Source organism: Rattus rattus, chromosome 8, assembly GCF_011064425.1.
Source record: "Rattus rattus isolate New Zealand chromosome 8, Rrattus_CSIRO_v1, whole genome shotgun sequence".
Classification (NCBI taxonomy): domain Eukaryota; kingdom Metazoa; phylum Chordata; class Mammalia; order Rodentia; family Muridae; genus Rattus; species Rattus rattus.
This window is the reverse complement of record NC_046161.1, coordinates 96,474,596-96,500,422: the sequence shown is the minus strand read 5'-3', so window position 1 is coordinate 96,500,422 and position 25,827 is coordinate 96,474,596. Positions and strand designations below refer to the sequence as shown.

General features: G+C 44.8%; 1 protein-coding gene across 1 annotated transcript in view; it reads left to right on the top strand.

Annotated features, from left to right (window-relative positions):
* The window catches only part of Nek11 (NIMA related kinase 11), a 233,237-nt gene that overhangs the window by 186,654 nt on the left and 20,756 nt on the right, over nucleotides 1-25,827 (top strand). Inside the window, exon 17 of the mRNA XM_032910420.1 lies at nucleotides 1,842-1,938. Coding sequence (XP_032766311.1) covers nucleotides 1,842-1,938 — 97 coding nt within the window. The remainder of the gene's footprint in view (nucleotides 1-1,841; nucleotides 1,939-25,827) is intronic.

Genomic DNA, 25,827 nt, shown 5'->3' with positions numbered 1-25,827 from the left:
GGACTAACGTCTTTCCCAGCAATGCTGAGATTGGTCAGCTTGAAATAACCCTTAGCACTCCTGGAAATTGCTTTGACCTTTAGCTCCATAAGCCTCCAGGCCTTGCCAGGCCTCTCCCAGAGAGGAGAAAGCGGCTTACCTCTCTCTCTTGGCAGAACTGATATTTTAATCTAACCTGGACTGTACTTGTGATACACTTGGTGACTTTTCAGATTCAGGCAACAAATACACTTTTGTGACGTGCACCCCACCCGCAAGCCTTCGTCTTTCTTATTCCAAGCTTTGCCTAGAGGCCTGCATCTGTCTGTTCAGGGCTGGTGGGAAATGAGAACTGACAGGAAGCTGCTGGGCAGAGGAGTAAGAGAGGGGCGGCAATCAGTTGGCCACTGTGTCTATAACATGAAGCCACGCGTTCACATGGTCACGTGGCCAGGTCCTGGGAGGACAGAAAGAATTTCACTAATTCAGATGTGCCCTCTTCAAAAGTTCATGCCCGGAGATCCAATAATTCCGTATCCAGGGATCTACCCCGAGGAAAGAGCAGGGCCTCAAAAAGTTATGCAAGATAAATGTCATCTCAAGAAAAATCTATAAAAACAAGAAGTTCTGAGCAGAGCCCATGCCCTCAGGGTCTACCCAGAAGGAGGATATATATGGAAAGAAACTAGCATCTGCGTTTGATTTCTTTTTACATTTTAAAATATGAAGGAAATAGTTTGACTACTTACTATATAAAGTAGCAATTGGTCCTTGCTTCCTTGAGTGGCCCCTGAGTCAGGTCACTGTATGGAATTCTCTGAGGAAAGAGCAGGAATTTCACAGCGCGGCTCTTACACGGATGTAACTGGTACCGCACAGCTTTACCAGTGGGTGACAGCATCATGGCGATCTTCCGAGGAGACAGTCTCTCCCCCAGCTCCATGAAGGGAAGGGAGCGGGGCCGACTATGGAGCCCCACTCTGTGAATGCACAGAGCCCTCGCCAGTGACCCTGGTTGAGCTTCTTAACTTTTATTTATTTCATTATTTGTTTATTTATTTATTTTACGTGTCTGGGCACTTTGCCTGCATGGGTGTTTGTGCACCACTTTCACGCCTGCGTGCCCACAGAAGCCAGAAGAGGGTGTTTGATCCCCTGGAACTGGAGTTACACACAGTTGTGAGTCGCTATGTGGGTGCTGGGAATTGAGCTTAGTCCTCTGTAAGAGCAGCTAGTGGTCTTAACCACTAAGCCATCTCTCCAGTTCCTGTGTTCAGGATCTCTCAATTCTAAAGTATTCCACAGGGCCTCTGGGGTCTCTCAGGAAAAAGTGTCCCAGCAGAGTCCATGCTAGCTCTGCTTTCCTCAATAGCTCACCTTCGTGCCAGCTCTGACCTTCTCCATGCTGTTGGACTCACCCATCACCTCAGCTTTTCTTCACAAAGAGCTAATGGCCAAGTGTGTGACTACGATGCAGGGAGAGGTGCTCCTCTCAGTAGACAATCCTGTTAGTTAAACGGTTATCACACCTATTAAGAGAAACTGGCCCAAAGCTCCCCAGAATTTTGGCTCTACTGATCAATGCAGTCTTCTAACGTAAAAACTCACCTTTAAAACACCAAGACTGGTTGCAAACAGTCTTTCCTGAGAGAGGTTCATTGTTGAAATTGTTGTGCATCTCAAAACCATAAAAAACTCATGTCATTTGGAATAAATCTTGTTAATGCGCGTGTGATAATTGAATTCATCTCTAATTAATGTAGCATTGCCTGTGGCAGGGGTGGGTTAGCTTTTCTTCTCTGATGAATGTCACCTTGGGTGATAGCAGTACTGATGAGGTCAATGCATGGATTGTTTTTCAGACACAAAGACCAACACCAGTGCAGTGGCAGATGTGTCTCCTGGACCTACGGTTTTCAACAGTGCAATGGCTAGGACCAAGGTGAAGCGCATGAAGGAGTAAGTAACAAACTCCCGCCTCCAGAGTGGTGCTAGAGCACTAACCAACCCTTCTGTCCAGTCACGTGATCTTATCTTGGTTCCCTCCGGCGCCATGACTAAGTGCCTGATAATTGGGTAACTTGTAAACAGTAAAAAGCCATTTCTCAGAACTGTGGGGATTGGGAAGACAAAGATCATGGTGACAGAAGTTCCTTGTCTGGTGGTAACTGCATATCTCTATTTCCAAGATGGTACCTTGTCACTTCATTCTCTCATGCTGATTGGCAGAAAGGCAGAGGCGCCATGCAGAACGCCCTTTGTAAAGCCCTTAGTCTCAGGAGGACTCTCTAAGGCGCTATCCCCTCAAGCTGTGGCACTGTGAAATTAGAGGTGCTAAGTGCTTGTCAAGCAGTGGCCAAAAGGCCAATGGGAGATTTTCCCAAAGGAAGTAATGCCAAAGAAGACTGGGTAACTTGCCCCAAGTAAATCCCAAACCCAAGAAGACCAAAAAGTAAATTATGTGTGTGTGTGTGTGTGTGTGTGTGTGTGTGTGTGTGTGTGTTCCTCAAGCCCCATCTACTATAATTTTTGAGGTAGGTATCTCACTGGCCTGCAGCTCACTGTTTGGGCTAAGCTGCTTAGACAATGAGTCCCAGAATCTCCCTGTCTTCACCTCCCCAGTACTGGATTCTAATGTCTTCATGCTGGAAAGGTAATCTGCTCACTAACTGAACTATTTTCCCAGTTCCATAAAAGGAAATCTCAAGGCTTAAGAATAATCTATAACACCATATCCCATCTTTAAAACACAGTAGGATGGCAAGCCCCATGCTCCTCTCAGAAGCTGGGTCTCATCTCCATCCTTCCCAGACTGGCTTCACATGCTGGTAACTCTACAGGGGTGGCCTTAGTCCCACAGTTCTACTAGACACTGCTTTATCAGGAGTCATCTGTAGTAACCCTACCCCTGAGACAATTCTCTGCCTGGATTTCTAGGCTGTCCAGTACAAACTGAATCTAGGTGGGGTATCTATGTCTCCTCTCCATAGATCTAATACTCTGTTACCTGAAGAGTTAGCATTGCACAGACCATGCCAGAGCTTACAGCGTGTTCCTACCAGAGCAGTGGTCCTAGCTGCTGTAGGTCCACTTGAGCCAAGAAACATTGTGCCCAAATACACGAATCAGAAACTTGAATTAGCACTAGGCAGTAAGCCTGAAGCTGCATGAGATCTGGGCTTCTCCTACAAAACTGTTATCCCACAAGGCCTTGGTACTCTGTGACGGGGACATGCCTTGAAGGAGCTCTATGATGTCGTGGGGAATCATTCTTCCATTGTTGTGGTGAGTAATACTCAACTTCATTGTATTCAAACAAACCCTACCAAACCCTTGTTTGAATATACAATTGGTATTCTCTCCCAAACACGCTTTTGTGTGGTTTACACAATCACACTGAGAAATGTCCTTTTAAACTCACGTGTCTCTTCTCACACTTTCCTATAAGCAGTCCTGAGGAAGCTTGCTTCAGTCTGTGCACTCTGTTTAGGGATTTCTTCTTCCAAATATGCTTGTTCATCATCCACCAAATTTCTTTCTTCTAACGAACTTGAATATGGACACAACTCAGCCAAGGGTTTCTCCACTTCATGGCGAGGATAGCTTTTCCTCCAGTTCCTGATACCAGCTTCCTTCTGGGCTGGCATCAGAGGAGCTCTCCCTAGTCTTGTTTGTGACCCCTTAGACAAGCTCTGAGCAGCCGAGGCTCTCTCCAGCTCTCTTCTTCCTGTCCTACATCAGAATAGCACTTTACAGTCTAGCTTCTACCTGTTGTCCTGTCCCAAAGCCACATCTACATGTTTAGGTATTTGCTACATGACACTTCTAGGAAACAAATTTTATCTTGGAACTTTTGTGTTTCTATAGAAAAATATCTGAAACTGGGTAATTTGTAAACATATCAACTTATTATAAAGGGGTGGAAATCTGAGACACTAGCATGTTTAGTGTCTGGTGAGGGGTCAGCTTCTGCTTCCTAGATGACACCTCAAGTGTAGTGAACTCACATGGCAGACAGGATAGAATGGGGAGGAGGTAGGGTTCAACCATTTTATCAACTTGATAAACCTCTTCACGACAGTCGGATTTCTATAACCTGATCAGGTCCCAAATGACTCCAGTTCTTCAAATGGTGGCACTGGAAATAATTTTCACTGTGTATTTTGGGGGAACACAATGCTCAAACAGACGATATTTCAAAGGCCTCCACGGCAAATCTATATGCAGTGCTTGATGGGGCATAGGATGCTGATCAGAAAAGGCCCAGGTCTCCATCCTAAGGGCCTGTGACAGATTCTGTATCGAGGAAGAAATGCTTCACCTCCTGGTCTTGCTGCTCCCATACATCCGTGTCTGTGGGTCAGAGCCCATGGGATAGGTAGGAACGGTTTTAGGCTTTGTGAGCCTACCATTTCTGTTACAATTACTCAGCTCCGGTGTTGCAACACAAAAGCGCCCATGGGCAGTGTGTTAATAATCATACATGGCCATAATTTCAAACAACATCATTTTGAGGCTGAAATGTTAATTTTGTATAATTTTCAGGCAGGCCTCTCAGAGATTATTATTTTATTTCTCTTTTCTTGTCGCGGTGTTGATGATTGATTTCAGGGCCTGAGCATGTTAAGGCCAGTGAGTTTATTTTTTTCAACCACTAAATTCCAAAGGCGATTCCTAACTGACAGAATGCACAAAGGTGAGAGGGTGCAGACTTTGCCTGTGGACCGTGTTTTACTGGCTCATACTATGGATACTCCAACTCAGAAGCTTCCCTATCACTAAATGAATAGTTAGAGAAGGAGAGGGAGAATCATGTCCCATTTGGATTGCTTATGAATTGCCCTTGCAATATAATGTATCATCCAGGCCATTGTTTGAAAGAAAAAAATCACTGAAAATTATCACCAAACAGAACAGTGTGAGCATGCGTAGATGCTCATGGTGAGTTCTGCCTATGACAGGATGCTCACGGGATACAGGATAACACAGTTGCCATGACAACAAGTGAGTCCCAGGAGCTGGAAGTGGGGGACTTGGGGCTCATTCTCACATCTTCCTACTCCCATCTCTCCTGATGAAGAAGTAACAGGAAGAGTAATAATCTCTCAGCCGATGATCTTTAAAGAAAGAACAGTGGCTGACTTAATTTACTCCTGAACATTACTGTGGCCATGAGGCTTTTTGGTTTCTATTTAAGACTTCATTACTTTTGCAGTGTGCACAACATCCTATTACCTTGAACAGAATAAAATGCTTTAAATAATTGAAATCAAAGAGGCTTTGCCAAATTGAGCTGACCAAAGTCCATTCCAGTTATTGTTACTGGAGGTTGTTTTCTTCTTTATTTTTTGATTACAGTGTATTTTGATTATATTCTTTTCAGATCCTTCCCACCTACCTACTCACCCACTCACCCAACTTCAAGTGTTCTCTCTCTCTCTCTCTCTCTCTCTCTCTCTCTCTCTCTCTCTCTCTCTCTCTCTCTCGTTGTTGTTGTTGAGACAGGGCCTCATTCCATATCCCAGGTTGGTCTGAAACTCACCATCCCCTGCCTCTATGCCTCTATCTCCTTAGTGATGAGATTATAGACATGGACCACAATACTGGTTCCAGGTCAAATTTTTAAGAGTCAACTTCCTGGTCTGCACAGTGGTAGCATTATTTCTACAGCTGAACCCTTGGGTAACTCAGGATGGAGATTAATGTGCAGAAGGGTTTGGAGGCTGTGCTCTTGAGATTGACACGTGTTCTTTAAAAGAAGAAGGAAGCATGCTTTCTGTGGAGAACTATATACACATACATATACATACATACATACATACATACATACATACACACACCACACATACACACGTGTGTGTGTGTGTGTGTGCACATGTGAGCATGGGTCTACAGGTGCCACCTTTTGCATGTGGAGGTCAGGGGACAAGTTTCAGAATTCAATCCCTGTCTTCCACATTGTTGAGGTAGGGGCTTTGTTTCTGCCAAGCTTTGTACTCAAGGCAAGCTGGCCTGATGGCTTCCAGATGATTCTCCTATCTCTGCATCCTACTTCTCTATAAAGTCCTGGGGTTATCCATCTCTCTATAGGGTCCTGGGGTTATCCATCTCTCTATAGGGTCCTGGGGTTATCCATCTCTCATAGGGTCCTGGGGTTATCCATCTCTCTATAGGGTCCTGGGGTTATCCATCTCTCTATAGGGTTCTGGGGTTATCCATCTCTCTATAGTGTTCTGGGGTTATCCATCTCTCTATAGGGTCCTGGGGTTATCCATCTCTCTGTAGGGTCCTGGGGTTATCCATCTCCCGTAGGGTCCTGGGGTTATCCATCTCTCTATAGGGTCCTGGGGTTATCCATCTCTCTATAGGGTCCTGGGGTTATCCATCTCTCTATAGGGTCCTGGGGTTATCCATCTCTCTATAGGGTCCTGGGGTTATCCATCTCTCTATAGGGTCCTGGGGTTATCCATCTCTCTATAGGGTCTTGGGGTTATCCATCTCTCATAGGGTTTTGGAGTTATCTATCTCTCTATAGGGTTCTGGGGTTACAGTGTGCCACCACATCCAGCTTTATTCCTGGTTCTGAGGGGTCAAACTCAGGCCATCAGGCTTCGCAGCAAGTGCTTTTATCCCCTGAGCCGGTGTCTTCCCAGCTCATGGTTTACTGTTGATCTGGACCCAGGCCAGGATCTCACATGGCATCCAGCTGCTGTGACTGACAGTTATGATGGAGCTGTTCTTCAGTCATTTTTTTGTCCTTGCGACCCTGCTATTTTGAAAATATATGACAGTTTTGTAAGATGTCCCTCATTTATCTTGTGTCTCCTTATTATTTGACCTAGGCTAGACATTTTGGTGGCATCCTACGTACTCAATTCTGTGTGCCTATGTGAAATGTAAGCTTTTTAATTCTGGAAATTTGAAAACTATATAAAAAAAATCCAGTATAAATAATCCCTTCACCAAGACTCATCACCTCAGTAATCATCAGGTCTTGGCCAATTTTGGTCTTTCTGCATTTTATCAATTCTTCCTTGTTGTATTAAAGGTTTATTGTAACTTCTATTTATTTATTACAAATTTTACCCATTCACATTTTTTAGTAAATTTATACAAACTAGCATGTCCCTAAACATTTTTCTCTTTCATACCCATTAAACACCTCAAAATCTAGATGTTCAAAACTCGACTGCCTTTCCCTGCCACTGTCCAAGGCAAGATCTAGGCTCACACTTAGACAACATGCTCCCCTCTTGGTCATCTTGATCATCAGGATGATCATCAGGATGCATCTTCTCCCACTGTGAGAATACAAAGCTCTCTGAGGAAGGCGTGGAGCAGAACACACAGGGTGACACTGTCACCCTGCAACTTCTCTCAGCAGTGGGTTCCTGGGGCTGAGTGAGTCAGCACTGAGTCACTCAGTCGCTCACTGAGTGAGCTAGCACAGTAGTCCAGGGAGGGTGAGGGGACTTGTGGGATGGATTTCTAATCCTGCTTACCTCTTGCCCTAGTTAGGTTTGTTGTCTATTTGAGTCCCAGTTGAGGATGGCTGAACCAGATTTGCCTGCAGGGCACTGCCTTGATTGCTATTTGATGTAGAAGTGCCCATCCCGCTATGGGTGCCACCATTCCTGGAGCCAGGGGTGTCTAAGAAAGTCAGCTAAGCAGGAGCTGAGTGTACAAACAAAGCGACAAGCAGCACTGTCCATGGTTTCTATTTCAAGTTCAAGCTCAAGCTCAAGTGAGCTCCTGTCCTGACTTTCTCTGTAATAGAATAGGAACTAGATGTTCGAGCCAAATAAACCCTTTACTCTCTTAAGTTGACTTGATCAGAGTGTTGAATCACAGCAGCAGAAATCAAACTATAATAGCAATGACTAGTTCGTGTCCTTGGGAAAGTTGCACATCTTTGACTTCTCACCTGCAGAGTACCGTTTCTCTATATTCTAGTATTTTTTTTGTATATATTGTATTTAAGGTGCCTGGAAATAAGATAGAAATGGCACTAAACATTGTCTATTGCCATGCTCAGATCAGCTCCAGGGATGGACCTGACTGGAACATTAAAGGGATGAAGAAAAGACAGACACACAGACACACAGACACACAGACACACAGACACACAGACACACAGACACACAGACACACACGCACAAAAATGCTGGGATCTGGTTGTCCGGGCTCTCTGATGGAGAAACCACAGTGCTTAGCTACCCAGCATGTTTATTGTATAGATCTGAACAGATTATTGCATGTAGCTGTACGCGGAGGCTTGGGTATCAGACTTAAAAAAAAAAAAAGAGGCAGTGCTTATGGTGTACAGCTGGATCAAGAAGATGGGTCAGCTAACGTAGGTAGCAGTTGCAGTAGGGAGCAGTCTTCAGATCACAGATATCCTGGAGGAGAAAGCTGTAATGGACATTTTCTAGACACACTGTGAACACCCATCCTGGACCTCCAAGGGGGGCTTTGCTATTTCATGATCCTCACGCTGAGACTAAAGTTTTGCCATTAATCCTCCGGGCTGAAGACAGGGTCCTGGGCACGACTGTGCCCTATCAACAGCACTCATTCTCAGGACGGTATTCACCCTGGCTTTCTCCACTCCCGTGGTTTGGCATTTCACAAACTCTTAGAATGAACTCCTGATACATTTGCCTCAAGCTAAGGACATGAAGGGTCGTCAGGGTTTAATCTGTTGAGAGATGTTTTTAACCTGAGAGTATCTGTTGGTGAAGAAGCCATTCGTAGAGGCACATATAGCTTTGTTATTTTTTAACCTAAAAAGGCATCATCAATGCTAGTTCTGTTATATATACATGCACACATGTATGTATGTATGTATGTATGTATGTATGCATGTATGCATGTATGCATGTATGTATGTATATATAAAATCAGGAAGTCACTGACCATATAACCCAACCATTTTTCATCCTCCAACACCTCACTTCCTGCCATGACCACTTCTTACTCCTATAGGAGAGACCACCCAAAAATTAGTGTTCTGTGTTGGGGATAGGCGGCACTTAGATTTCCACATTTGGTAACTGGTACCCACAAAGACATTGGAATGTTGGAGGAACAACAGGAAATCAGTATGGGGGTCATTTTGCTGGACAAGCAATCCCTCTGCTACTTATGGATCGTTGGATGCATCCATGGATGGTCAGATGGATGGGTGGGGGGTCCTCTGTGGTTTCAGAGGCCTCCTGAGATCTCTATCCTAGGGGCAGGTTTCTAAGTGTTTGTGGAGAAGACCCTGTCATTACCATAAGCTAGTTTCAGTCTATGCCTGGGTCTAGGCTACACTTGGACATGAGGAAGTATACCCTATGGCTTGACAGCTAGTCAGTGATCATCTCTCAGGAAAGTGGCACAGTCACCAAGAGATGGTTCCTTTGACTCATAGAGGCTAAGGCAAGAAGACGGGCACATTCCTCCTGAATAGACAGTTCCCAGAGACTCAGCTTTCCACATCTAGTGGTCTCATTAGTGCCTCAGACCTTATAACAGCATCACCTGGAAGCTTGTGACAAATTCAGGCCACCTGGCATTGCCACTCTTGACTCAGAACTTGCCGTGTATTAAACTGGAGAATCATGCCATATCAAAGTTGGAGAAGCATTGATGTGAGACCTTCACCCTGAGGAGGTGATGCTACCAATGACAAGCCATAATAAAAGTCAAATGACACATAAAATATATCCATTGTAATATATTTGTTATGGTACTCAAAATTTAGGACTTAACATATACCTGTTTTACATTTATTCTAATAAGGAAAATGTATAATTGATATACAGTGAAACCTACAGCCCCTTTAACATATGGTTCTGAGGTTTGGCAACAGCATCACTTTTATTTATGTGAAGTATGAAATCTCATTGCCATTCACACTTCTAAGTACATAGTTCCATCAGTTTTGACAGCACAATCAAAATTAAGAAACAATTCAATTCAGTCTTCTCCTAAATTCTCTAATGGTGCCTCCGTGCAGTTACTTCCTTCCATCATACCTTGTCCCTGGTAGTCTCCATCTGTCTTTTTTCTGTATCTGTATTTCATTTTCTAAAATGTCATATACCTAGAGTTACCATTACCTCATAGACAATCCACATAGGACTGTAGATGTGGACCTTGGTGAAGAATTTGGCTATATTAGATCCTGTGTTTCTGAATTCCTTTTTCACCTCCCCCTTTGAATAATCATAAGGAGAGGCATATTTTGAGTTAGTCCCTGGCATCTTGAGAGCATTTGTGACTAAAGTGTCTAGTCCTGAGAGTGTTCTGTTGAAGGGACTTGGCACCTAGAGAATTCTGAGGCTAAACTTCTGGTTTCACTGCTGGGGATTTGTCAGGTTCTTATGCTTGTTGAGAGAAATATCTTAATTAGGGTTTCACTGCTGTGAAGAGACACCAGGACCATGGCAACTCTTAGAAAGGAAAATATTTCACTGGGGCTGGCTTACAGTTTCAGAGCTTTAGTCCGTTATCATCATGGCAAGAAGCATGGTGGTGTGCGGGCAGGCATGGTCTGGAAAAGGAGCTGAGGGTCCTACATCTTGATTCGCAGGCAGCAGGAGACTTGTGTGTCACACTGGACAGAGCTTGAGCATAAAGAAGACCTCAAAGCCCACTCCCACAGTGACGCACTTCCTCCAACAAGGCCACACCTCCCAGTAGTGCTACTTCCTATGGGCCAAACATTTGAGCACACGAGTCTATGGGCGCCATTCCTATTCACATCACCACAAGAGATCTTAGTGCCTGGGCACGATAGAAGTAGCCTCCACTTTCATAACCAAGTGAGTCTTCTAGGGATTAGATCCGCCCTCCTAAGACTCAACCTGATGATGGGAATTCATGGAGAAGACCTGAGGATCTGAGCTGGACAGAGACAGACCACCTTGCTTTTCGAGACAAGGTCTCTCACCAAACCTGGAGCTCACCAGTATGGCTAGACTGGATGGCCAGCAAGCTCTAGGGATCATTTTGTCTTTGACTCACCCAACACTGGGTTTGCACGTAGCTGGGGATTGGAGTCCAGTTCTTCATGCTTGCAGAGCAAGCGTTTCCTTGCTTGAGCCGTCACCCCAGCCCCTCCTGTGTAGTCTCTGTTAAAGATGAGAGGCTGCAAGGTGCTCTGGTGTGTTGAATGGATGCAAGCCCAGTTGGTACAGCGTGTGCACTTTCCAGTGCTCCATGCCAGTTCCTCTCCCTCTTGTGTGTCATCACCAGATGGCAGTAGGTCTCATGTCTGCTGAGGGCTGTGTGGGGGCACGTGTGAGAGAAGGAAGAGGTAGGAAGAGACTATGAATAAATTTCTGGCAGTTTCATTGTTGAACATTGCAGCCATTTGAGATTTCTTACGAAGGTCAGAAAACAGCTTTGGCAGAGAGGGCTAAAGTCAACTCTTTAGAGGCTGCAGAAGGCAGAAGAAGGTTCCAGAAGCAACACTGAGGTCAAATGCGGTAATTGGCTCAGTGTTCAGCAGCTGACTTGCATGTTGTTAAAATTGTTCCTTCACTTTCAATCACAAAAGACCTTAACAGGAGAAGGTTACACTGTAGGTGAGTAGCCCATGGCCTTTGCTGTCCTTCTCAGTAGCATGATACATAGCTCATGGCATAGGGAAAATGGCTTATAAGAATCATGGCTGAGCAGTACACTTATTAAGAAGATGCTTTCCCCAAGAAGGACATGAGGTTTGTATTAGTGTCATTTCGGGTTGTGAGCCACACCAAAGCTGTCACAGGAATGGCTTGTGAAGGACACTTTCCTCTGTGCATGGAGTGCACTAAACCAGATACCTGCTACTGCATGCCACTCTATGCATGTGAAGAGGGCAGGCCACCTTGTTTTAACAATAACCAGGTGGTATTTGCAAAGCTTCTAAAACTTTCCCACTGTCTGACATCTGGAGAGTGGCCAGGCTACACATCAAGATGTGTGAGAGTCTGAGAATCTGGTTAAATCTGGCTAAAACCCAGTGCTGGTAAGCGTGCCCCAGGAGAGATGGGAGCAGGGCTGGGCGGCACAGAAGTCCAGGTCCTTCAGGAGTTCCAGGGAACCGTGTTGTTTCCACAGGGATTTTATGTACCCGGAAGCACCTGCTAGAGCCTGCTCACTCTAACCGGGATGTCATTAGCACATGGCAACCCCACTTAAACCAAGGCAAGCGGAATGGCACTGTGAAGCAGGCAGCCAGGACTGGATTTTCTGCTCTCAAATTCCATCCCAGTCTACATGATTCTCTGTGTCAGTATATATTTTGATAACATCTCATTTGTTCAAGTTCTCTCTCTCTCTGTCTCTCTCTGTCTCTGTCTCTGTCTCTCTCTCTCTCTCTGTGGTATGTATGTGTGTGGTGTGTGTGTGTGGTGTGTGTGGTGTGTGTGTGGTGTGTTTGTGGTGTGTGTGTGGTGTGTGTGTGTGTGTGTGTAAAGGACTTAGTATTTCAGCATTTCCAGTGCCTTGTGAGTAAAGCCGATTCTGTTAAAATTGCCCTTCAGTTGAGAAACAGATGGAGCTGTGATTCTTTTCATTGAGTTTTCAAATCTGATTTGAAAGATGGTAGCTAGACCTCAGCATTCCAGTTCTTTAATAAGAGGCAGGTGTCATAGAGAAAGTCTGAAGGGAGACAACTGATTGCAACTCGCACCTCAATATTGACACACAAAGCTTATACACAAGGCTTGGTAACCTACAAACCAGGGCTCCTTGTTCTAAGACAGGCAGTGTTGAAACATGTATGTGTGGCTTAAGAGACCCTTCCAAGAGCCCCTCAGACCTCCTTGTCCATTATATTAAGTACCGGGATTGATTAATTAATATTTTCTAGAGTTTGTGAAGTGTGAGGCAGTGTGTTATAGAAATACCACAGATGACTTAAACAATTGAAAGTGTGGTTCAAAAAGCTGGAAGACAATGGGGCCGGAGAGGTAGCCAACTTGGTAAAGAATCCATGGCTTGTTTGGTTTTTTGTTTGTTTTATTTTATTTTATTTTAAAAGGTGAGCATGGTGGCATATTGTTATAATCCCAGTGCTGGAGAAGTAGACATGGGAGGATCCTCAGGGTGTTGGCTAACAAGCCTAGCCAACCTGATAAGTTACAGGACTGTGAGAGGTAATCTTTGACAAAAAAATGAATGGCACTTGAGAGATGGCAGATGGCAGCCAAGGACCACACTAGTGTGAAAACACACACACACACACACACACACACACACACACACACACAAAGAGAGAGAGAGAGAGAGAGAGAGAGAGAGAGAGAGAGAGGTCAGAAATGGGTGTCATATGGCCATATGTCTGTGAGTGGTGCTGGTGTTCCTGAAGTTCAGAGCAGAGGCCCATCTCTTCCAAAGGGATGGGCACATCCATGCCCCTCTGCCTGACATACCTGCTGTGCCTATTTCCCCCACTCAGGAGAGGCAGCCTTTCCTACGAAGGCAAGGTTTTGCATTTATAGCTGGTCCCTACCATTCCATGTGTGGGCAACTTCAGTTCGACCCTCAGTCCATGCCTGTGTTCATAAAAGCTTGGATTGACTCCCCGTGTTATGAAGACCTCATCCTCTGTCTTCTGTCTGCTTAACTTCCATTCTGTAGCATGTTGATTTCGTGTGAAAATCTAACTTCTGTTTCAATTTTGCCCACTACAGTTCAACTAAATCTCTTTTCTTTTTTTTCGGAGCTGAGGACCAAACCCAGGGCCTTGCGTTTGCTAGGCAAGCGCTCTACCACTGAGCTAAATCCCCAACCCCCAACCAAATCTTTTTAAGGCCAGTTATCTCTTCAAAAGACTGGAAGCTATTGACAATGGCCTTGTGTCCCAAGGATGTAAGCTAGTTCAGACTGACCCCTATGGCCCAATGGATAGTTTTCTAGCTCTGCAGTAGGCAGGAGTAGGGAATGCAAGGGCTGAGATCACTCACATAAAGAGCCATTTCTGGGAGGGATGTTTCTCTGGATTTACTCGTAGGTGCAGGGGAGGAAGCAGGAATGGGCAGGGGCATAGTAGGCTGTGGTTTAATCTCAAGAAGGTCTGGTCCCCAGCATAAAAGCCTTGGATGTCTCAAGAAGCAAGGTGGTCCGTCTCTGCCCAGCTCAGATCCTTAGGTCTTCTCCATGGCTTCCCCTTATCAGGTTGAGTTTTGGTAGGGTACATCTGAATCTGGGATGGGCTTGCATTTACCCCACATTGACACTGCAGCTGAGTTTAGAGAATGGTAGGCACTAATCACTGACAGAAGCATACAGGTTGGGAATGAGTGCAAACCAAGGTCTTGGACTGAGCTGAAGACAATTTCCCAAGAGTCTGAAGACTCATGCTGCCAGCCAGTTGTCGCTTTGAGCTGCTTGAAACAAGATTTCTCCATTCTGGAGAATGCTCTTCACCTGGGTTCCTGGACCATTTCTTCTATAGACACAGCCCTGCATTCTCCAAACCTACTCTTCAGGCTCTCCCTTTCTTCTCACAGATGTCTCTAGGTGCGTTTTGTTCTAGATGAATGTACGCTTGCAGATTCACCATCTGAGGCCTAACAATGGCTAGACCACAGAATTCTGTTTGTGTCTGAGTGCCAGGAGGCCCCCCAGGAACAGCTGGGAAAAGAATGTGGGTGTCAGGGTCATAGCAGCATTGCAGCCTGGTTCTTTCCCCTGTGGGTGTAGACAGATTTCTGAGCTTCTAGGTGCCTTGGATTCTCCCTCTTTGAGAAGGAGGAACACTTAGCATCTAAGTGTTAAATTGTATGCTGTGTAATACAAAGAGAGAACCTAGTAAATTCCCTGGAGCCGGACCCCCTTCTCTCACCTGTTGCTTGACCTTTCCAATTACCATTCATCAACCCCTAGGTTTATAAGTTGATCCCTAACTGATTATAAAAATACTCCTTTCGTTGATTTTTAAAAATAACTATTTAAGTTTGAAATTAAACAGAAAATCCCCAAGAAAGCCATCTAGTTGCGGTCAACTTCAAGACAGAGGTACAGAGATGGAGCCTATGTGGTTAATAGACAGAGGCTGTCTGCCATCCAAGTGTCCCCTAACATGTTTTTATTTAAACTCATTTATTTTTTCTTATTATTGTCACAGCTGGGAGCAATAGGTACCACTTTGAGATGGCTAATCTTAATTATGGTAAAGTTGAATGAACTGATACAGCTGTTCCAGTATTATTTGGAATACTTATATCGGTTTGGTGATGAAAGCCCTGAACCAGTCCCCACATAAGGTGATCGAAGCCTCATGTTTATGGATGTATTCCGTGAGTTTTGACTAACAGTTTCTAATTTGCCATCCTGCGCTTCTAGTTCATGGGACCTTGGGGAAGAGACTGACAGCTTCTCCCAATCAGTAATGTATGTAAATATTGACAAAAGTAACCCCCATGTCTACATTGTTTTGGATTGTTTGTAATATGAGGTAGGTTCAGGGCATCGGAGCTGTCCTTCCCCAAGTCCCTGAGGGTGTGACATTCTGAATCACTCTCATTTCAGAACAGAATAATAAATACAACTTAGAATAATTGGAAGGATATTAGGGTCCTGTTATTCCCAAGTCTGCATGGAAGCATAGATGTTGTCTTGCTGGGTAGATGAGATCTCATAGGAACAGGCACACTCTTTCACATGGCCAGGAATTCAACAGATACAGAGATCCTTGCCACTGGGACCTATTAGGATTTAAATCTTGGCTTACACACAGATAGACCACACCAAGCCAACATGGTTCCATGTGAGAGGTTTAATGAGAGAAGAGTAGTGGAGAGGAAAGAGGCTGGCCATGGGCATGTGGAGGGAAGGGGGGATAGAGAGAAGGGACAAGGAAGGGGGCAAGAGCAGAGAAGCAAAGAACAAAGAGCAAGAGAGTGAGGAGGGGACAAGCAGCTCCCTTTATAGTCAGGCACAGCTGGCTGTTGCCAGGCAACTGTGGGGCGAACCATACCTGGCTGTTCCCGGGTAGCTGTGGGGGTGGAGCTTAGACAGAATACCAGCATTCCCCCTGCTTTGGTTTAATTTAAGAAGAAAAATTAGAGGTGATGGTGGAGCAGGAATAGGGTCGTTGTGACCTCTGACTACTTCCTGCTTGCTTTGGGGGTATGATCTAGAGAACCTAGAAAAATGGGTATGGGGATGTTTGTCCAGTCTTAGAGTTGGCTTTTTCCTTGTTGTCCAGGATCTGTGGAACCGTCCGAGGATAGGTCAGAAGGAACAGGTCTAATAGAAGCATCTGGGTCTGTGAGAGAGATTGGCACATCTGGAGGTCCACTTCTCTGGAGCTGTCCTGGATGTAAGCGCCTGAACTTGGACAAGATGCTGGTGCCACACACACACACACACACACACACACACACACACACACACACACACACACACACACACACACACACATACACACACACACACACACACACACACACACATATTTTAGGTAAAGAATAAGATTAAGCGTGTTTGGGAGAAAGAAAATTTTTTCTTAGATGCACATTTGACACCCAGAGGAATCCCATCCTTTAGGATAGGTAGTAAGTGGGAACTTCGGGCAGATGTACTTATCTGGGTAGAGTCTATTTGGTCCATGAGAGGTAGGTCTGAGTGGGTTTCCTGTAGCTTAGAAGTTTACAAAAGAGATAACAACATGGGTTAACAACCTGAATATTCTTTAAGATAAGCTTTTTGTGGAGCGGAAGGAATAAGAATTTGTGATTGCAGTTGGATCATATAGTGGGAAGTTCATTAGAGGCAAATTTATAAGAACTCGAATAGGGCAGTGGTGTAGCAAGAAGAGGAAATATGAAGCATTTAGTCAATGAAGACCGAGTTCAGGTGAGCAAGTAACAGATTACATCTGTGAAAGCTTCATCTGAACTAGTTGCTAGAAACTGAGTTCAGAGGTCTGTTTCTTAGTTAAGTTACAGTTACCTTAGCTGTCAGTGTAGTCAGAATCTGGGGAAGAATAAACCATAATCTAGCAGTCGTGTATTATTTAAAAATGACAGAGTCCATCAGCCAACCGTTCCCCGTGGTCTCTGTGGTCTTCATGGCAACCTGGGCAGAGTCAGTCTGGCTTTTGAGCCCAGAAGACGCAGAGCTTTTTTCTGTGGAATGGATACGTGTGGCATGAGAAATAATTTACCTTGATTTAGATAAATCATCTGACTCTGAGGGTATCCAGTTTTGTCCACTGTGTTTCTCCGCGGTTGTCATAGCATAATCCAGGCAGACTGTTGAAGCTGTGTTCACATCTTCTGAGACCTTGTGGGGCAAACTGTTAAAGACTTTGGGAAATTCTGTCTGTCATAAACTTAAACATATTAATAATCACCGGACTTCTGACAAGATTGAGGGCTATGTTGATTGGTTACATCAGAGTTATATAATCTGTGCCTGTTAAGTTACATATTTGAGAATATATGTAGTAAATATAGATCATTATAATTCAGTGGCTATAGTAAAAAATCATTTACCAAGGTACCAAGGCAGGATAGGAACATGACAGATTTTATAAATAGAAAGAACGAATAAGAAAACCACGTCATGTGTGAGACCATGACTGAGTAGATTTAATCCTGTAAGAAGGGCATCACAGCGATGATGGCCTGCTGGACTGACCAGTCAGTACCCAGGACACAGGTTACCTCAGTGGGATACCACAGGAAGCGAAACACAGAGAGGGATTAGGCCAAAGGTATATGGATATTTGGGCATAAAGAACTTTTTTCCCCCATTTACCACACTGCTAGCAGTATGTATGAAAATCCCATAAAATTGAGGAATCTAGTTCAACCATTTTGAACCATTATCTAATGAATACTGGGTCCAGACATTGTTGCATTGGTGTATCAGTTTTGATGTCCTCAGGTGAGGCGTTAATTTTAAAGTTGAAATTCTCTAAAAGACATCCTAACAGTGTATGTGGGGGTACGGTTGAAGACCACGAATAGCTCATTGGGGGAAGTTACCGAGTCATCCATTCCAGCGTCCCAGAAGGATTAATCTCGATAACAGAAGTACGCTGCCAAGCCAGGTGTCTGAGTCGTCACTTAGACTCCTGGAGGTCATAAATGACGGGTCCGGACCCGCCAGAAAGTGTTCCCACCCGTGGGCTGCGAGAGAGCCCGGAGCGAGAGGGGAGAGAGGAACTGCTTTCAAGGGGAACTTTGCCCAATGATTGAGGTCCTATTGTGTATGTCAGCTAAGGAAATTCCTGTAATCTCAGAAAAGCTAGCCAGGCTTTATCTGGGAAATCGCCGTCTTCCTTGCCAGCTGGAATAGACCTACCAATCTGCCGGTGTTTGTGCGGAAACTGTACCTGAAGTCTGGTAGCAGGAAAGTAGAGCTGCGTGGTTGGTGAGGGCCTGTCTAGGCAACCCATGTGGCAAGAGCTGACACCAGGTGGTGAGCCACGGAGGGCAGCGGTTCACACAGAAATCTGAATGTGAGCTAGCCGAAGCAGCGACTCACGTGGTGGAAGTCCTGAGTGCCACAGCAGCCAGCAGGTGGTGGTGTCTAATGGCACAGTGAACAGCAGCGGAGGTAGCACGGGGGCAGCAGCAGTGACCTCAGGCTGGGGACCACCCCTCCCCACCAAGGCTCCAACCAGGAACCTGCCCCAGCCCCGGGCCCAGGGTGGGCGGCGGAGGCACACTGTGGGAAAGGCCTACCCTCTGCCCCATGGGGAGATCAATCACCCCATACAGGCCACCAATGTTAGGATTTAAATCTTGGCTTGCGCACGGATAGAACACGCCAAGCCAACATGGTTCCACTTGGAGAGGTTTAATGAGAGAAGAAGAGGACAGGAGAGGAAAGGAGGCCGGCCATGGGGATAGAGAGAAGGGACAGGGAAGGGAGCAAGAGCCGAGAAGCAAAGAACAAAGATCAAGAGAGTGAGGAGGGAGCAGGAAACCCCTTTTATAGTGTCAGGCACAGCTGGCTGTTGCCAGGCAACTGTGGGGAGGGCCATACCTGGCTGTTCCTAGGTAGCTGTGGGTGTGGAGCTTAGATGGAATACCAACAGGACCCAAGAGTCAACTGTTAACGAAAATGGGATTTAAGTTTGTTCGCTCAAACTACTTCAAGGCAATTCTTGGGAATGTATATTTAATCTACATTTGGAGTCCAACTCCATCTAAGAAGTTTTAGAGGAATAAACTGATATTTCTTTATTAAAGGGGTCAGTATTTTGCTTGTTTAGTAAAGAACCTGCCCTGAAAATATGAACACCAGTTTCAACCTCAGAACCCGTGTAAAAATTCTGGATGTCAGGTCTGAGAGATGACTTGGAACAACCTTAGCTAAATCCTGTAAAACACTGGGCATGGATATGAGGGTGTTCAACCTTAGCACTATGCAGAGGGAGTCAGGAGACAAGGCCACCAGCCTAGCTGCAGATTCAGTGAGAAACTTGCCTCAAAGGGTAAAGCCAAGAGTGATGGAGAAGGACACCTGGCATCCTCCTCTAGCCTCTGCATGTGTGCGTGGGTGCATGTACACACATACATGTCAACACACACATGTACACACAGACATAAACATATACACAGAGAGACACACACATGCATACACACAGACACATGCACACAGGCAGGCACAGACACACACACACTGGACACATACACACACATGCCAGATGTGGTGGCCAATGCTTGTCACCCCAGTGCTGCAGAGGAAGAAACAGGAGGAGCCCTGGAACTCTACAGCCAGTCTAGCCTGCTTGGTGAACTTCAGAGCAGTGGAGACTATGTTTCAAAAGAAGTGGACAGCCTTCCTGAGGATGCTACCCAAAGATGTTCTCTGAGCTACACATATGCACATACATCTGTACATGTATGTTCCCATACACATGAAAAACATACACACATGCAAATGCATGTAAATGCAAATAAGTAAGTGAAACACTAAATAATACCTTTTTTTAACTTTCCAAAAGTCTTTATTGAACCAATTCTGTGTTGTGTGATAAAATATTACACTTTTTCAAAATGAGGTTTCTCTTCATAGACCAGGTTGGCTTTGAACTCAAGGATTTGCCTGCCACTCTGCTTCCAAAGGCTGCCTGGCTAAGTATTAGCCAAAAACGTCTGCTAGCTTTCAGGGCGATCCTCTTGTGACATTTTTCCAACAATTGTAGACCACATCATATATGATGGCCGCTTCACTGGTTACACGGCCCTTAGTTTAATGAGCAGAGGCGGACAGGCTGTCTTCTCGGACTCTTCCAAGGACTCCTCAGTGTAACCAGGCCCTCCTCCTGAGTCTCATCACTGTCACATTTCCTGGTCTCCTTCCTTACCACGTTCTTGGTCTGAACAGCAAAGGTGGATCAATACCGTTGTCCACAATAAGCGTTTCCTATTCCGGGTCCTTACCTCACAGGGAATGTGACAATGACAAGGCATTATTAAATGCCAATAGATGTTTGAAGGCTTAGCAAACTAGTTTCAAAACATTTTTGTTGGCTTATATCACACATGTGCTGATATATTTTAATTTATGGTTTCTCAAGACAAAATTTTTCAATGTAGTCAGTAGATTAGGCTCAGAAGCTCTCCTGCCTCCCCTCTACTCCTGAGGACTAAGAATAGAAGCCTCAGGCCACAAAAGTTCGTTTTGAATAATAAAGGTCCTTACATACCCCTGGGAAGCCTAAGCAATACCTTAATCACAAGAGTATAAAATGGGCTAGGTCAATAATCAATTGGTAAAATGTAAGATGAGGACTGGAGATGCATCCTCTGAACCCATTCAAAGTTGTTGGGTCTGGTGGAACACTTGTGATCCCAGTGCAGATTTTTACTGGGCTCCCAGGCAAGGCAGTCTAGCCTCCTTGGCAAGTTCTAAGCCAGTGAGAGACCCTGTCTTTAAAGCAAGGTGGACAGGTCCTGAAGAAGGATGCTAAGGGTGACCTTTGGATTCCAAAAGAAAATGTACAGGAATGCATGCACACACACACACACACACACACACACACACACACACACACAGAGAGAGAGAGAGAGAGAGAGAGAGAGAGAGAGAGAGAGAGAGATACAGATACAGTCTAGCACACAAAGAATAACTGATGAGTGCCAAGCTAGAGAGGGCTGTGGATTCGATCTGTTTAGTGCAAATCTCTCAACTGTCCAGACACCAAACAGCTGCCCTGAGTTTAGCTTTGTTTTATGTGTTCAATGCTATGAAATTTCCCCTACAGCATTGCTTGTGCTAGATAGATGACACTAAACTGTGAGCTTCTCCAAGATGAGATCTGTCTGGAGGGACAATTCCCATTCCTGAATTACAGTTCATGCTCTCTCTCTGGTCAACAGTTCCCGTGGTTGGCTTCCACTCATAAGGGAGCTCTGATAAGCCGTAGCTCTGTGCATTCACCTGTCCCTGCAGATTTTGTAGTCCAGGTTTGCCCTGTGTCCTCACTCTTTCTGAAACCTGCAGGAGTTGTTTATTTCCTACCCAGCCTTTTGACTGCATTAGCAACTTCTGAGCTCCTTGATGAACTAGAGACCACAAGTCTTCCCTCAATTTTTTATTGCCCCTCTTAGCTTAGAATTTTAGAAAGCCTCCCAGAATGAACCAGGCTCTCAGTAAGGGAGAGCTGTGGTTGAGTGTGTCTTCAAAGGCATTCTTGTGTTGACGCTTAGTCCATAGGGTGGTGATGCTAACAGATGATGGAGTCCTCAAGGGGAACATTGGGTAAGAGAGTTAGTCATTCAGAGGGACGAGGAAAACAAAGGAAAAGGTTCTGTCTCTCTGTGTCTGTGTCTAATTCTCTTTCTTTGTCTCTGTCTCTGTGTCTCTGTCTCTGTATCTCTGTCTCTCTCTCTGTCTATCTGTCTCTGTCTCTCTGTCTATCTGTCTCTGCCTCTCCCTCGATGTCTCTTCCACTTCCTCCTCTGTGGATCCTCTGTCTTAAGCATCTGTACTGTGGTTCTTTCCATCATGAAATTTCCCAATGGCCAAGGAGAAGCTGGTGTTATGCTCTCGAGACACGTGAACTCTAGAAGTCTGTATTCAGCAGCCCTTTCTTCCTTCATGAAGTACATAACCTCAGATGTTTCACAGAGTAATGGCAAACAGCATCCAGCAAGCATTAGCTCTTGTTTAATTCAGAAGCATTTATTGACCTCCTACCATTTGCAAAAACTAGGGAGCATAGAGAAATAAAAGATGTACATAATACTTGCCTTTGAGAGACTGAAAGTTGACCCTATTTAAGGATATATTCATTTTCTAATACTTCATCAGAATAATTTTTAAAACTGACTCACAGTTAGCACATCTGAATAGCATGTTTTGTTGATCAGGATCTAACACTTACACCTGAGAAAAAGTTTTGGTTTATGTTAGCATCAGAAAAAAAAAGATATGATAAACTTAGTTAAATAACGCAGAGGGAGGAAAAGATGAAAAAGAAATTAGGATCGTCACTGTCCTGGCTACATGTATAGCTTGGGTCTATGTTTCCATAAAGCCAGGTCAAATGGGCATCACGATGGTACAGTCCTAGCACTCGTTATCAAGAATGCCAACACATTAGCAGTCTTCAGGCAGGACCAAGCTGTTCATGCTGTGTTGGATGCAGAGCACATTGCCTGAAATATTGACCTGATTAGTCTAATTTCACAGGAAACAGAGTTGTGAATTTTAAAAGGTGGCTTGCTGGTGATAAGAAGCCACCCAACCAAGAACTAAACTGTGCACTATTTCAGAGCCTTAACTATGTATGTTTGCTACTCAATTCTCAAATGAAAAACTTGTGACCCTTGAAGAAGAGATGGGCACACAACTTAAGCAGAGTTTGATTTCAATCATTTGAGGAATAGCTGACGGGTGCCCTTGGCTGGTCTGATATCCTCTGCTTTAGGTCTGTTTTATCCTATGTGTGTGGTGTTTTACCTGCAGTATGTCTATGAACTACATGAACGCCATAGACCATGAAGGTCAGAAGAGGGTGTCACACCCCCTAGACAGGAGTTACAGGTGGTTATTAGCCTCTGCGTGGGTGCTGAGAACTGAACCTGGGTCCTGTAGGAAAGCAACTCTCCAGAAATCCCTCTCCTTTCAGGCATTAATCAACAGGAGTGTTCCGATTTTCTATTTTTCATGGTCACGTCCCAATCAAAGAATGTCAAGGCATGGACATTACTACGACCCAAGCTGGAGCCCCGTCAGCCTTCAGCTGTGCTCCTGCTTCTGACAGTTCGAGTCTCCTCTGTCTTCAGCCAAGTTTCTGCTGTGCTGCTTTGCCCACTCTTTCTGCAATCCGGTCTTACCCAGTGACCAGAGAAGTCTATAAGGAATGAAGCATGGAGGAACATAACTCTGCTGCCTGAAACACGTCAAGGATTTGTTTGCTAAGTCCACTTTCTACTACATCATAAAAACAATTTGTGAATGCAAAAATAAGCAAAAATTGTCTAGTGGCTAAACAAATGGAATAAAGTGCCAGGAGTTACTCTATCCCTCTCTCCAGTGCCTCCTGGTCTTGGCTTGACCAGTAGTTTTCTCGAATGTTAGAACTCCTGTGCTCCCTGTGAGTATCTGGACCTCACAGTCCTGAGAAATTCATTGGTGTGTATACTCTCTCCTAATTGATTCTTTGTGAAAAATGCAATTCTCTACCAGTTAGACTCCCAAGTTGTTATTTAGATTATTAAAAAATAATTGACATAAAAAATAATATATTGGACCTGAGCTTAGAAGGGTCTCTCGTTGTTGGAAGCCAGGATGTTGGAAAGCAGCCTCCTCTCACTCACTACCTGAAAGGCTCAGGAAGGTGCCCTGTGGACTACAACCCCCAGACAGTGAAGTTCCGATACCTCTGCTTCCGAATCCCACCAAGATCTTTGTGGCCTGGTGCACGCTTATAAAAGGCAAAAAGAAAAAAATGATTTTCAATTTCTTTAAAAACCTTTTCTTTATTTTTTGAGAATCTTCTGCATATATACAATGAAATAAAATCAAGTCTACTCCCCCATGCCCCGAGTCAATGTCTCATATTCTCCCAACATGCTCTATGTCCCATTAGTGCTGTGTGTATGTGCGTGGATGTTGAGTCGTGTGCTGGAATATGAGAAACCTTCCAGTGGTCACGTTCTCGAAAGTGAATTATTTTTCCTGCACTAGCAATTACTTCCTGTCAGTCTCCTCAGTAAGCAGTGGGGTCTGGACACCACCTATGCCACGTCTGTCTACATGGAAGGATGGCAGATGAGGGGGTCAAGTTAGGGGCTGAGTGTTACCAGATGGCTTGACGAATGCGACCGACAAAGCACCCCTTTTGTGGAGAAACGTTAAGGTATTTCGAAAGGCATACATGGCATGGCATCCTTGTTGCATTTCTCCAAAAGGACAAGAGACTTGCTTGGTATGGTTTAGGCAGACTTCTCGTCTGGAATCTCACCAACTCTTTACCACAAAGAGGAGACGCTTACTAAATGTTCCACATGTGTGTACACGGGTGGATGTGTGAAATTCGAGGGTTCCGTTAAAAAAACAAGTTATCTTCTTTACCGCACTCGTGTGTGGCTTTCCAAAAGGTTGACCAGCAATCAGTAACAGTGGGAAAGATGTTTGGTTATCCCAAATAGATTGTGAGTAAAGGCTACTCAACTCAACTAGACAGGGCGGGAGTTGTAGGCAATCTCAGTGGTAGACAGTGTAGCTATTATCTTCTGGTGTTCTTATTTTTAAAACTCTTGAATCTCATTTTTCCCCTTTTCTCTATTTCCTCTTACTTTGTACATAGCACGCATCTCGATGTGAAAAGTGAAACTGGGTGTCAGAGGTGCTAGGATTCGCACCTCCTGAATGCCAGCTGCAGTGGGTGTGCTTGGGGCTGTCTCTGAACATCTGTAGGAAGAAGTGCAGGCTATATCTGTGCAAAAGAAAGACACAGGGAAAGGCAGACGTTGTGTAACAGCATACCGTTTTATCGTTCCATAGTTTGAAGCACCCAGACTCTGCTCTAAATTGAAGATGTTCCATTTTTAACACAGCTCTTGGCCACACCCAGGATGGGCGCACTGAGAATGGGCAGTATCTTGCTGGTTTCCAGTGCCAGCATCACAGACTGGACTGTATGTTGAGTATAATGGTTGGCCTATTAGCTGTAAACTCTTCTCTAGCACCTAGAATCTCTCATACACTAATTACACACATCCAGGACTTTGACAGTTGGGTGGGGGTGGAGTGGGGACATTTTCTGAGTTCCTTTTTTCAGCCCTATAAAATGGGAATGATACTCCCTTGTCCCATTTACTTGTTATGGACGCTGAGTTACAAAAGGAATGCAAACAAACCCATTGTCAGACACCTTGATCAAACCAAATGGCTCACAAAACAAAACTGAAAGTCATGAGTTCAGGAAGGGATCTGGGAGGGATAAAGTGGCAATGAGGGCTGATAGGGATGGGGGAGGTAAAAGGGAGTGGGATAGGACAGTAATCAGAATACACTGTATACATGCATAAAATTGTCAAATGGCAACCTGGATTAATTGAAGAGAGCATTGTTGTATTCCATGGTGTTGACTGAGTGTTGGTTGGTCAGTTGTGTTGGGAGTGTGGATGCCAGGGGAAGAACAGAAATATATGACAGACCTGCTGAGGTAGCTGATGCTGCCCACTCATGTGTGAGCCTTCTGGCCATCACTGAGGGTACCGTCCTGGTAAAGGCTGGGTGCAAATCAGTTAAGATCTGGAGAAAACCATCCCAGAAAGAATGAGATTAAACGGAAGTTTAAGCCGCTGACTCTTGTTTCAGGGACCGATGGATAGTCTGGCAGAGCCCATGAAAGCGCCGATGTTGGAACTGCTTGTTTTCTGGTGATGCTGG